Raw genomic sequence first — 15,039 nt, forward strand, 5'->3', positions numbered from 1 at the left:
TTTCACATGGAATCAAGATACCCATTCCCAATGCATGTCTTATAGAGTTGCAACTGTCACTCCATGCAGGTTACTCCCAATCTTATCATTGTTTTGGTCTGTAACTGCCACTCTGTGCAAGTTATTTCAATGTTTTCTAGGAAGCACAATTTCTTCAGTGCTTTATTACCATTCTCTTAACACTAGGGACCCTCCATAATATGGCCCGGGACAATGCAGCTCTATGATCCAGTACTGCAATATATGCCTAAAAGGCACAGCAGAAATTTTATTCTCAACCCAGTCCTCAGGACACACCCAGCCACTCGGATATTTGGGATATTATGTATATGCATGAAAGATTTCCAGACAATGGAGGTTGTGCATGCAAAATCCTCTCATGCTTATTTGCTATGGATATTCTGAAAAGCAGACTGACTAGGTGTGTTCCACCTAGTGAGAATCACTGCTTTAGGACACAGCAGAGGGGAACAAAACCCATGTTCACGTAGTCTCAAGAGCATGACTATAGAGATATGGTCTAATGCCACAAAGCAGTGGTTCAAAGAACATTGTTGATACAATAGCAATATGATGGGTGCAGTCACAAAGGCATGGCTCCCAAGAGCATGTCTGTCATGCACTGCCTCAAGGCATGTGGAATCTCTTATATAACAATGTGTTTTGCTTCAACATCAGTACAGTTTTGCTATGGTGGCTCCTATTGCAGAAATCCTATATTTAGAGTGATCCCTTAACAGTTATGGACTGTCCACATTGGACCTTATTGCCCTGTGCCTCTACAAAAACTGATTTTACATACTGTAATACCTAACAAGGGATGCTGCTTGCATATTCTGATATCTACATCTCTGCATTCCATATCAAGAGGAAAATCTTAGTGCTTTTGCTCCAAGGAAGACAGCATTTCTGGCCTGACAAAAGGTTCAATTCTGCTATACTACTAAAAGTATTTTTCACATAGACTCTTGATTATCATTAAGCCTCTCCAGCTGGCACATACCATTCTTTGGGATCTCTGTTCATTTTTATGCTGAGATTTTTTTATGTTGTTACAGAGCATTCACTTTGATTGTTAAGGATTCTATGCACTGAATCGAGGGACTCCAGATCAAGGTCTGTAAAATATACTCAACAGCCTGCCTACAATCTAGATGGGAAATGTCTGTCACTAGGGACTATGCACTAAATGTTCTCCCATTTTGTGTCTACAGGAAAATGCTTTGTTATATGGGCCCATTGATTGGTAAATATTTTCTTACTGGGCTCTATGAAAGGATGCTCTGATAGATCCTGATCTGAACTGCAAAGCACACTTCAGACCTCAGCTCACTCCCAGCTCCAAAGTTCTTTACACACAGAAATCTGATGTTCAAATGTGCAGACATTAGGACACTGAATGGTCCTGTGACTCAAAGCCCATCCAATTTGCTCATAAAGGCAAGGTTATCTGAAGGACCATTCTTAAAAACCCCTTCATCTTATGCCCTCTCCATTACTCCATTTTGCCATGCTCATAGGTCTTTCAAATCAGACTGCAGCAGAATTACATCTGAGGAATATCTGCCTTAAAATTCCTTAAGAGCAAAACAACTTGCTTCAGAAATGCAAAACATTTTGCCTCTATCCAGAATCCCTTGATTCAGTCTCTTTTCAAGGTCTTTCGCCCTAGAAGGCGCTTGCAGCTAAATCTTAATATTCCAAAGTGTTTGAAAGCCATTTCTTTAAGGCTTTGGGCACTGAGCTATAGGTGCTTCCTTTTAACTCTTTTCATGTAACATTTCTAGTAGTCTTTTACATTAGAATAAAAACCTTCAGACTACAAAAGTGTTTAATCTTAACTCTTACCCTAATTTCAGAATATGGTATGGGTTGCTGGGGCTCGCAGTTATCCTGTATGAAGAAATGCCTTAACCTTTTGATCAAAAGGACAGGTTCCCTAAACCTTCCTCCCCCAGTTTCCTGTGGCAGGTCAGGGTAGATTCTGTATCAAGAATTAGAAAATTCTGTGATAAAGTTTCTGAAATTTTGTAGTAATTCTGTGGAACATTTGCATAAATGTGCATAGATCTGTGTATTATATAATACACATTTAATTTTACTTTATAAAAATAAAGTTGTTTTCCGACCTCTGCTTGATATTTTATTCTGCTTTTTTGTGAGGATTTTTGGGTGGAAAAAAAAAGGATCTGCATGCATGGTACTAGAAAGGAAAGAGGGGTATAAGGGCTGGGAGAGCAGGAAAAGGAACGGAGATCAGAGATGATGGGAGAAAGATCAGGAATGAGGAAGAGGATGGGAGATCCAGGATTTGGAGGATTCCTTTTCTCACTCACCCTCCCTACACAGCAAACAAACACTGTAGAACAGACCCCCCCCCCCCCCCCACACACACACACACACTTCCACACATATATACCCTTTCCAGCTGCTGAGCCATTCTCTCACACACCCCCACACATGCACATCTGTTCCAATCCCTCTTCCTCTCAGAACTTCACCCCCACTCCCCTCCACCCCCCCCCCCCCAGCTGATCTTCCTTCTCATCTCCTCTCCAAACAATCCTTGCTTCCCTAGACAATTCTTCCCACCCTCACCAAGCTGACAGTGATAGGAGGAGTGTGGTGGCTCCTCAGGTGCATCCTCCTCCTTTGCTGTTAGGGTTAAGACTTCCAGTTTGAACCATTAGGGTCACCAAAATGCCATGTGACTCTAAACTGCACCTCTGACTTGCAAAAGAGAAGTGTGTAGTCCAAAGAACCATTGCTCTCCTCCTCCTGCCATATGGCACTAGAGCATATCAGAGAAGAGGATCAGAAGGGAGGCTCCCTTTATTTTCACTTAGCTGTATTCTCTAGTTTCTCACAATTCCATAGTGCCCTGGTAATTCCACAACAAAGGCCATAGCTTGCAGCCCTTACCATAGCATCACAGGAAGTCAGATGCCCCACCTAAATTTTAGTTCAAAATTTTTTTTAAATGAAAACAGCAACTCTGGTTTGTGCACTTCATATATTCTTAGCCTACTCCATGTTTCTGCATTTCCTTTCCTCTAGGGATCTACTTGTATTTCCTATACATATTTATTTATTTAAAATTATTTATATTCCATGCCCTCCAAAATGTTCAGGATAGGTTACAAGACCACATACACAATAAATATCATTAAAACAATAAAAATTCTAACACATATCAGACAAACAAAAAATGATGAATATACTTCTACAGATCTTGTCCCCTGTGCTTCATGGAGTCATTCCTTGCCTGGTTTTGAATACACACATGGTTAGACTCTTTGGTTTAATACTTGACCTGATTCAAAACCCCTACCTGTATTATATCAGATTCACTTGTTCTTAATTTTAGTTTAGCTGGTTGCATTTTCAGTGTCTTCTATTCACTGAGTACACAACTCTTTTCTCGCCTGTCTCCCACCCTTTCTAATTTGCAGATGTTCATATATACTGCACTCTGGCAATATCCCTCTGTGTGAATCCGTTGAGACTGCCTAAAGTTAGAAAAAATGAAATTGCTTACTTGTAGTTAGGATCAATAAATGCAGCTCTGTGGATTCACATAACTCTGCCATTGTCTCTTGCAGAAGTTCTGTCTACGTTTAGCAAAAGCTTCATGATTTGAAACTGTTGGTTTTTAAAGCTGCTTTGACTCAGCACAACAGTCACATTACCCATGTGTGCAAGTCACCGAATTGCCATTATGAAGAGAACCCTAATTACAGACAATATATTTATTTATTTTGAACTTTTTTATACCGACATTCATGTGAAAATACATATCAAATCGGTTAAAGCGAAACGACTAATTGGGAAAAATGTTACATAGAACAGGGGTTACATCAAACAGGGGCCCAGGAAGTTAATTACAAACAGCTAACATACAATTTAATTTAATTTTAATTTAACTATCTAACTATCCCTTCCCCCCTCCCAACATACCTAGTTGGGTCATTGCAGCAACAATCCTGGGTGATGGGCCATGCACCAAGGCTCCTTCTGACACCCTGAAATCATTAGCCCTGAATCTGGCCACTAAATATCACAACTCCCTCTCCCCCAACAACCCCCTAGGGCCTCTGAAAGCTGCCTTGTTGTCTTCTGCTCAGCCAATCCAGGGAGCAGAAGACTCAACTCAGGGATCATTTTGGGGATTTCCGTGTGGCAGTGCACAGCCTCGCCACTGAGCCGGCCCCAAAATAACAAGTTTCTAACCGTTTCAGATTGAGGATGTCTTTCTCCAGATTGTCCTCCAGTTGGGAAAAGTCGTATTTTCCGGGTTCCAACCCCGACACCAGAAAGAATCGATCTGTATCTTTTTTTTTTCATTTTCTTCAAAGAACATGGTTTAAAGTAAAACCAAAGCGCTCACAAATGTACAGGATCGCCCATTGTTTATTTTGCCACTTTTGAATTTCTCTAAATGGCAAATTTTATAGCACTGACATGGAACATCCTAGTATGAAGAAACACCATTTAGGGGAATTTGAGTCCTAAGTTGAGAAACAATTTGAGCTATCAAAACACACTGACATTTCTTTCATGCCATGATCTATATAATACTTATTTGTTTTCAAAATAAACTAAATATAGAACTTCAATTTTAGACATTGGTCAGTTAAGACAGACTTTAAAATACTCACCATGCATTTACTAAAATCGTTTGGATCCACACCTGGCAATGCTCTCATTAGCAGAGGTAGCATGTGTGTAGGACCTTCAGGAAACCATCTGCCACCTGATACCAGACTACGAGCTACTCCAATTACACAACTTAAAGTGGCAGTAAGCTGGTGAGGTTCTGTTAAAGTTTCTTGAGCTGGATACGTTCTAAGAAATGTTAACACATAATAAAAACATTAATCCTAAAAGACAATCTTAGTTTTGTTTTTTTAATTTTAATAAGTCTTTCATATTTTTACTTGAGCAAAAAATTATCATATTAATCCACTTAATTAATTAATTAATCCAAAGCTGTCCAAACTTAAATCCACCAGGGGATGTGCCATCTCCGAACCTTCGCCTAGAATCTTGTCATAAAAGATTCAAACAGAACCTAAAGACCTGGCTCTTTAAACAGGCATTCACCTAATCCCCCCGCACAATCTCCCTTTTACCACCTTTAATAACCTGATTTTCATGTGCCGCCTGTTACATTCATGTTAACTTCCTTAACTCACTCGCAACAATATGTTCACTGCAATACTCATTCTGATACCTATTCTATTCAGTCACGATGACCTCACTTTAATGTACACTTTGTAAATAGCTTGTTACAATACCTGTTGTGTTACCTGTTGGAATTTCTTTGTTACTTTTATTATTAACCTTCACTCTATTCCTTGTTCTTTGTAAAGCTTGTTGCTATTTTTAAGTTATCTGTGAACCGAGATGATGTTCCCAACATATCCCGGTATACAAAAACACCCAAATAAATAAATAAATAAATAAATAAATATGTGGAATTAAGGGGAAAAAAATTGGTGCTGATATCTTTTTATTGAACTAACTTAATACATCTATAACTAGCTTTTGAGAGCTATCCTTCCTTCATCAGGACAGTGAAGAAACAGTACTGTTATATTGGATTTAAATAGAACAGAGACATTTTAGGTCTGCCTGCATATTCCAGGCTAAGATGATTGGGTATTATTTAAACCCAGTGCAACTATAGTTTCCTCACTGACCTGATAAAGACAGGATAATTCTCAAAAGCTTGTCACAGATGTATTAAGTTAGTCCACTAAAAGGTATTACCTACAAATTGTTTTTGAACCTTATTTCTACATTTTTACTTAAAATGAAAAAAATGAAAGGTTGCAACCAGTTATCTTGTTATGCCCTTAGCTCTCTCTCTATTATCAAATCTTACTGTTTTTCATCTTTCCTTTTTCTGGATTCCACCGCTTTCTCTCACTCTACTTAGCTGAACATACCAAGCCCAAGTTGTTGATATCTAGTTATGAGCTAATCTCATTACCCCCTTCATTGTGCCTAGCTGAACTAATCTTCAGCTTCCCTAAATTCTCAAATGCTTAGATCACACATCTCCACTTTTATCTAACTTACAAGGGCTGCCTTCTTCATTTCACATCTATTTTAAATTTATTTTTCTCACGTACTGTGCTCTCCATGACACCTGCGTCTCTACTCTCTAACTCTTCAGTTTTAGCCCCTGTATCAAATTGGTCCATGGTTTCCTACTTCCTTCTAATTCACCTTGAGCTACCAAAGAAAAGGTGAGAGTTAAATCTAAATAAATTCATTCAAATGTGGTGGGCCTGGTACCCTCCTCTCTTACAGCAATTTATATTTAACTAATGCTTTTTCCCCCCAATCTTGCACAACTTGCTCGCTTACCACTTCATTCCACTTCTTAACATTAAAACTTTTATCATCTACAACTGTACTACTTCAGTGTTTTCTGTCTGATTTACTACAAATTTTCTCATATCCAAAGAATTGATAAAATGGAGAAATTACTTACCTGAAAATTTAGGTTTTTTTTAGTGTAGACAGATGAACTCAGGACCAGTGGGTTTATGCTCCCCTGCCAGCAGATGGAGATGGAGCAAGCTGACTTCACAGTATAACCCTGCAGTGACCCCAGACTGCCAGTATTCTCTTCAAAAGCAACTGTAGACAGGCTAGCAAAAACCTTGATTAAAAATGTGATTAAAAACAGAATTGTACTCAACCAACCATAAACACTGAACTCACGTAAGGTTCTAGGTACCCCAAGCTAGGGACTCGATGCCAGTAATCCCTTGGGACCCAGAATCCCACAGGAGGCCTATTGCGGCAGCAGAGGGCAGGAAGCTGAGTCCATCTGTCTTCACTGAGAAAAACGTAATTATCAGGTAAGTAATTTCTCCATTTCATCAATTCTTTGTGTGTAGACAGATGGACTCAGGACCAATAGGATGTACCAAAGCTACTCCCCAACACAGTGGGAGGCTACCCAGGGTCCAGTCAACACTGCACGAGCAAAGGCTGCATCTTCCCAGGCCTGCACATCCAGATAATAAAATCTAGAAAAAGTGTGTAAGGAGGACCACGTCGCAACTCAGCAGATATCGACAGGAGACAACAAACCAACCTCCACCCAATGAAACTGCCTGAGCCCTAGTGAAATAAGCCCTAACCTGAGTAGGCAACGGCTTTTTGGCATCCAAATACACAGCTGTGACTACCTTCTTAATCCAACGAGCTATGGTAGCCCACAAAAACAGAGCACCCTGCTTATTCCCACCATGGAGAACAAACACACGATCCATCTTTCGTAAAGGTTCAGAAACCTCAAGATACCACACAAGTCGCTTGATATCCAAGGAGTGCAAGAGGCAATATTCCTACGCATCCTTGACCTTATCCAAGGATGGCAAGGAGACGAACTGATTCAAATTAAAGTCCAAGACTACACTGGGCAAAAGGATAGAAGAATATGGAGCTATAACATCCCCGGAGTCACCTGAAGGAACAGCTTCCAGCAAGACAAGGCCTGCAGTTCCGAAATTCAATGTGCTGAAAAAGACAGCCACCAGGAACAGTCTTCAAGGTCAATAACCGCAAGGAAAGGTTAGGTAGCGGTCGGAATGTAGGGCCCGCCAAAAAATTCAGCACCAAGTTAAGATTCCACAATGGAACTTGTAACCTCAAGGGAGACCTAAGATGCTTTACTCCCTTCAAAAAAATGGCCACATCAGGATGAGACGACAAGGAAATACAATTCACTGGACCTCTGAAACAGGCAAGAGCCGCAACCTGCACCTTCAAGGAATTAAGAGCCAATCCTTTATTCAACCAATCCTGCAAAAAGTCCAGAATGATAAACAAAGGAGGAAAAACACCTCGCTCCTCACTCGAGGCCTCAAAAACTCTCCAAACCCGCACATAAGCCAAAGACGTGGAGAACTTGTGAGCACAGAGTAAGGTGGCAATCACCACAGAGGAATAACCACACTTTAACGTGTGAACCCTCTCAAGAGCCAAACCGTAAGACTGAACAGAGTCGAATCTTCATGAAGAACTGGTCCCTGCTATAACAGATCTGTGTGTGGTGGAAGATGAAGGGGGTCTCCACAAGGAGTCTTCACAAATCTGTATACCTTGGACGCCTGGACCAATCCGGTGCCACCAGGAGTATTAGCCCTCTCTGGCCTTTGATCTTGCAAATTATCCTGCCAGCAAGGGCCACAGAGTAAAGAAATAAAGCAATCTGTCTTCTGGCCAGACCTGTACGAAAGCATCCATTCCCAGAGACCACGGATCTCTCCTGCGACTGTAGAATTTAGGAACCTTCGTATTGCAAGAAGTCGCAAGCAGGGGTAGGAATGGAAGGCCCCAGCGATCCACAATCCTCGGCTGACAATACCCACTCTCCTGGGTCCAGACTCCCCCTGCTGAGAAAGTCCTCTCTTATGTTGTCTTTTACTGCAATGTGAGAGGCCGAGTTCATCTGCAAATGACCTTCCACCCATTCCATAAGCTGGTCTATTTCCTGCGACACTTACTGGCCTCTTGGTTCCTCCCAGGCTTCCAGGTGATTGATATTCCAATGGGACTCTTTGGCATTCCAATGTCCTTGGGACGTTAACTCCAGACAATGAGCCCACCAACCATGGAGACTCACATCTGTCGTGAGTACCAACCATGTCAGAAAGGATAAGGGAACTTCCTTTGTCAGATGATCCTCCCGCAACAAACACTGAAGGCGGGAGCAGATTTCTATCAGCAAGTGGAGCCAAACCTCATAGTCCTGAGACTTCCAACGAGACAGTAGAGCGTGCTGAAGAGGATGTATATGTGCCCTTGCCCACAGCATTACTTCCAGGGTAGCCGAGCATCTGTAGCTAGGACCACACCATCGGGCATATAGTGTTCACCAACTGACGCCCTCGAGATATCAATTTCTGGATCCAAACTTCCAGTAGGAAAACTCTGTCCTACCCCAGATACTCCAGATACTGGGATGGCTGAAGATTGCTCTTGGTCAGGTTCACCACCCAACCAAGTTCTTGTAATAAGGAGGTCACCTTGTGCATCACTAGGCGGCTCTTTTCCTCAGACTTGGCTTGAATCAGCCAGTTGTCCAAATATGGGTGCACGAGGATCCCTTTTCACAAGGCCGACACTACTACCACTATAATCTTGGAAAATGTTCTGGGAGCGGTGGCTAGACCAAACAGCAGCGCCTGAAAACTGATAATAGCACCCTTACACGCAAAGCGCAGAAAGTGTTGGTGTTTCAATTGAATATGAAGGTAAGCTTCTGATAGATCAAGGAGGTCAGAAATTCCCCAGACTGCACCGCCATTATCAAAGAGTGTAAGGTTTCCATGCGAAAATAAGTTACCTTCAAATGATGATTGGCCCTCTTGAGATCCAAGACAGGATGAAAGGAGCCCTCCTTCTTGGGCACAACAAAATAAATGGAATATCCCCCTATACATTTTTGAGCCATGGGCATCAGAACCACAACCCTCAGCCTGAGAAGCCTTTGTAGCTTAAACTCCACTGCCTGCTTCTTCTGCGGGGAGTGGCAAGGGGACACCATGAACACATCCCAAAAAATACTGCGAAATTCCAATGCTTATCCTTCTCATATCACCTCCAGGACCCACTGGTCTGACGTGATCTCGACCCACCTCCGATAGGAGAGAGAGAGACATCCCCCTATCTCTTGTTCCGGAAGGTGGGTCCGGCAAACCTTCATTGGGAAGCTCGGGAAGGTCCACCACCCGAGCCCGCTACTCTCTTGGGCTGTCAGGGACGAAAGGACTGAGACCTACCAAAAGGCTGAGTCTGCTAAAAGGTCGACCCTCTGTAGGGACAAAACCGCCAGGAACCCTGGAGAAGATCCCTCATACCAAAGGGGGCACTGTAACTGCTTCTTATCCTCCCTGGTGATTGATATAGGCCACCGTTGTCGCGTTGCCAGACATCACATGAACCTATCATTAAAATCTTCCATTGTACCTGAAGACTGGAGGGTGGTCAATGTAACCCCAATATTTAAAAAAGGCTCCAGGGGGGATTCGGGTAACTATGGACCAGTGAGCCTGACTTCAGTGCCGGGAAAAATAGTGGAAACTATTCTCAAGAACAAAATCGTAGAGCCAATAGAAAGACATGGTTTAATGGAACACAGTCAACATGGATTTACCCAAGGGAAGTCTTGCATAACAAATCTGCTTCATTTTTTTTCAAGGGGTTAATAAACATATGGATAAAGGTGAACCGGTAGATGTAGTGTATTTGGATTTTCAGAAGGCATTTCACAAAGTCCCTCATGAGAGGCTTCTAAGAAAACTAAAAAGTAATGGGATAGGAGGCGATGTCCTTTCGTGGATTACAAACTGGTTAAAAGACAGGAAACAGAGTAGGATTAAATGGTCAATTTTCTCAGTGGAAAAAGGTAAACAGTGGAGTGTCTCAGGGATCTGTATTTGGACCGGTGCTTTTCAATATATATATATATATATATATATATATATATATATATAAATGATCTGGAAAGGAATACGATGAGTGATGTTATCAAATTTGTGGATGATACAAAATTATTCAGAGTAGTTAAATCACAAGCGGATTGTGATACATTACAGGAGGACCTTGCAAGACTGGAAGACTGGGCATCCAAATGGCAGATGAAATTTAATGTGGACAAGTGCAAGGTGTTACATATAGGGAAAAATAACCCATGCCATAGTTACACAATGTTAGGTTCCATATTAGGGGCTACCACCCAGGAAAAAGATCTCAACATCATAGTGGATAATACTTTAAAATCGTCGGCTCAGTGTGCTGCAGCAGTCAAAAAAGCAAACAGAATGTTAGGAATTATTAAGAAGGGAATGGTTAATAAAACGGAAAATGTCATAATGCCTCTATATCGCTCCAAGGTGAGACCACACCTTGAATACTGTGTACAATTCTGGTCGCTGCATCTCAAAAAAGATATAGTTGTGATGGAGAAGGTACAGAGAAGGGCAACCAAAATGATAAAGGGGATGGAACACTTCCCCTATGGAGGAAAGGCTGAAGAGATTAGGGCTGTTCAACTTGAAGAAGAGACGACTGAGGGGGATATTTACACCTTCGAATAATAGGAGGACTAGGGGGCATTCCATGAAGTTAGCAAGTAGCACATTTAAGACTAATCAAAGAAAATTCTTTTTCACTCAACGCACAATAAAGCTCTGGAATTTGTTGCCAGAGGATGTGGTTAGTACAGTTAGTGTAGCTGGGTTCAAAAAAGATTTGGATAAGTTCTTGGAGGAGAAGTCCATTAACGGTTATTAATCAAGTTTAGTTAGGGAATAGCCACTGCTATTAATTGCATCAGTAACATGGGATCTTCTTAGTGTTTGGGTAATTGCCGGGTTCTTGTGGCCTGGTTTGGCCTCTGTTGGAAACAGGATGCTGGGCTTGATGGACCCTTGGTCTGACCAAGCATGGCAATTTCTTATGTTCTTATCCTTCTGGCAACCAAGGAACTGGAGACTCACCCCACTTACTGGCCAGTTTTGGTGAGCTATTTTGCTTTTGAAAGACGGTATAGAAATGTTTTCAAATAAATAAATAAATAAACAAGCTCGCTCTCAAACACTAGCACAGAAGCCACTCCTCTGGCCAAGGTACGACCAAATCACAGCTTGCATCTGCTAAAAAGGTGGCAGCAGGCTCCATAACCACTCTGGAATTCCCTCCAGACTCATCAACCTCCTGAGAGAGAAGCAGAAAAGATTGTGCCACAAGGGCACAACAGGAAACAATCTGTAAAGTCATCGCCACCGCTTCAAAGGCTTGCTTAAAAATAGCCTCAATCCTTCTATCATGTACATCCTTCAAGACTGCTCCTCCCTCTATGGGGATAGTGGGGATAGTCACCCTCTTAGAGACAGCACATACCAGTGCATCCACTTTGGGAAAGCACAACGCTCTCTCACAGATGGACCCAGGGGGTACAGGCCTTCCATTGGATGACCCCCTCTAAAATTTGCCTCTGGGGCATCTCATTCCAGATCAATCAATTCTTGAATGGCATCCATCACAGGAAAAAAAAATCAAGAGGCTTTATGTAAGGAAACCAAAATGGGATTCTTCCTCAGCCCCAACATGGCAACCGAACTAGGGAGACCCAGCTCTTTCAAGGTCTGAGAAATCAGAGCTGGCAGTTCAACTCTATGAAAGAACTGCAACATGGTTTAATACGGTTCCAGCCCTGGAGGAATTTCCTCATCTTCCATGGAATCAGGATCAACCTCATCATCAGTGCCATCCGGATTCCTGGATGGCACTGATGATGAGGAAGTGCTGGAGCTCGGCCGAGGCGAGCTCCAGCACTTAAGCATAGGACTGGAAGAGGGAGAAGCCACCAGCTGAGGGTCCGACTGGACAGGCATGGGGGAAGCTGAGGACTGCACCTGAAGAAAAGCTTGCAAGCCCTGAAAAAATTCCACCCAAGAAAAAGCATCCGGGTCCAGACCATGCCCAGAAGGAACTGGAGCTGGTCCCACAGAACTGCCCTCGCCTGCGGAGAAGCTAGTCAAGGGAGAACCAAGATCTGGTGTCCCATCAGAATGGGAGGAACCAGGCTTAGCAAAATCCAAGGACGACAACTCTCCCTGAGCATCTGAGCAGCACTGACACAGGTTAGAAGCCAGGTCAGGCTGAGAAGCCCTAATATGACAGGCAACACAAATAGGAAGACGGTAGCTGGGTTTCCTGGCGTGGACTTAGCTGATAGTTCAGCTAAAAGGCAGTGGGTGCAGGAGGCCAAGCGCGTGGTGATGGCAGATGCTCTCTATCCTCCGCAGCCGGAGACCATCTCTGTACACATACAGTAAGTGCTGAGCTCAGGTAAGGTTAAAAAAAAAAAAAAAAAAAAGAGAAGTTTTACCTTTGAATCAGAGACAGTTAGAGGAGGTTCAGGACTTACTCCGGTCTCCATGCTCGGTACACTGTAACGACATTCATTCCCGCTACCGGACCAAGGGGCCACAGAAATCACCTCAGGAATTCTCAACTGAGGGAGGGCTTTAGGTATCACCGCAAGAGAGCGGGGCTTTCTTTTCCTTAATATAGAATTTCACCTTCCAAAAAGCTTGAAGCAATCCCCATAGGGAGATGCATGTCCAACATCTGCTGAAGACGGAGAATACTGGCAGGCTAGGGTCACTGCAGGGTTATATATACTGTGATGTCAGCTTGCTCCATTTCCATCTGCTGGCAGAGGAGCATAAACCCACTGGTCCTGAGCCCATCTGTCTACACGCTAGGAAAACCTTTAATAAATGGAACCCAAGAAGCATACTACAGTAAAAGTTCTATTATCCAGCATCCATGGAGACTAGGTTATATGGGTTCATCAAAATAAATAAATAATACATGTTATCTGAGAGCTTTCTGCTCCAGTCCCTCCCCTCCCAGCAGCAGTGTAAAGGGAACAGGAGGAGAAGAGTAAGATTATACTTGACAAAGCACAGAGCAGAAAAGAACTATTCTGCTCCCTAATCCAGCCCCTCCTTTCCTATCCTTTGCAGGGGAACAAGAGGGGATGAGTTTGGAGTAGAGACAGCAGAGAAAAGCTACTCTGCTCTCTGTTATAACCCCTCCCCCCTCTACTGTCATTCCCCCCTCCCCGCCGCTACCAAAAGTGCTGCCTGGGCAAGATACCAGTTGACAGACTACTCCATATGGTAAAGTGCTGGATAATGAATCTTTTACTGTATGTAGATGACAAGCTTCCCAATCTAACATGCCACAATATAACTAACTGCAACACCTTGCCTGTTATCTTCTAGTTGAGCCATCAAGAGGCTCAACTAGAAGATAACACTTCTGGCTCCAATTTCCTCAGAACAGCCGCCACTCCAACCCGGTGGGACTGCACTTACCTGCCCACTCTGATAACATCTTGTGGGCACCAAGTAAAACAGTGAGCACAACACCATAGGCGCTGCATGCCAAAGGAGCACACATAAGGGGCATGCCCCTTTGTACACACTTTCGTGTTGCCTAAAGGATCATAAATATTTTTTCAGTTCTTTCTGGACAGATTTTGCAAACAGTGAATACTCTACTAAGGATTTTGTCCCTAACCTTTCTCAATCGAGACATGAGTATGGCTACTTTTGGCTCTAATTCAATACAAACAATCATTGGACAGGGGAAATATGGACTATTATCAGGTGTACATAAACAAATGACAATAAGACCTAGAAAGTGAATTTCAATTACGATGAATCAGTATAATATTTTAACATCATGTATGATGGTTTCTTTGCTTTTGGTAAATGCACAATCCATTGCTAAAAAGATTCCTGATATTAATGATCTGTTAGATGAATATAATCCTACAATATGTTGTATAACTGAAACTTGGTTAAAAGTAAACGACACTATCTTAGTAAACCACATTAACCAACGATGTTATACCACCATTTATATACCAAGCATAGGATGTAGAGGAGGAGGCTTGATGGTGATTTAATCAATGCATTATGATGGGACCAAATTGTAACTGAATCTACACATCGTGCAGGACATATTTTAGATTTGATATTAAGATTTAATTGTACTAAACAATAGATTTCAAAGTAATTCCACAGTCTGAGCATAAAATTAATGGTACATTATCCATTCAAATAAAACAAATAATGCCATGGAATGAAAAAGTTCTCTCTCATATCGTAAATAATGACTAAAGAGGATTTAAAAGAGACTGTCTGAGGAACTCAATAACCTAGCATATGTTAGTATACATACTGCAATTGATCTTTGGAGTCATTTGACCGATAATCGCTGATGAGATTAGTTCAATTATCACCAAAACTTTAATTAACAGAAAAAAATGCTCCTTGTTATAATAATGAAGTAAGAGAACTAAAATAAAATCCTTAGGAAAAAAGAAAGAATATGAGGAAAAGCACCATCCCCTCAAACATTACGATTTATAGATCACACTTTGGCAAATATAGAGCATTAAGTGATAGAACAAAAAAAAAAAAAAAAGAATAT

General features: G+C 42.0%; 1 protein-coding gene across 2 annotated transcripts in view; it reads right to left on the reverse strand.

The window, feature by feature from the left end:
- Positions 1 to 15,039, reverse strand: part of PSME4 (proteasome activator subunit 4) — a 389,258-nt gene that overhangs the window by 248,793 nt on the left and 125,426 nt on the right. For both annotated transcript variants that reach the window (XM_029593434.1, XM_029593433.1), the window contains one exon: positions 4,659 to 4,845. In XM_029593434.1, the coding sequence (XP_029449294.1) occupies positions 4,659 to 4,845 (187 nt within the window). The remainder of the gene's footprint in view (positions 1 to 4,658; positions 4,846 to 15,039) is intronic.

This window comes from Rhinatrema bivittatum, chromosome 3 (genome assembly GCF_901001135.1).
Source record: "Rhinatrema bivittatum chromosome 3, aRhiBiv1.1, whole genome shotgun sequence".
NCBI lineage: Eukaryota > Metazoa > Chordata > Amphibia > Gymnophiona > Rhinatrematidae > Rhinatrema > Rhinatrema bivittatum.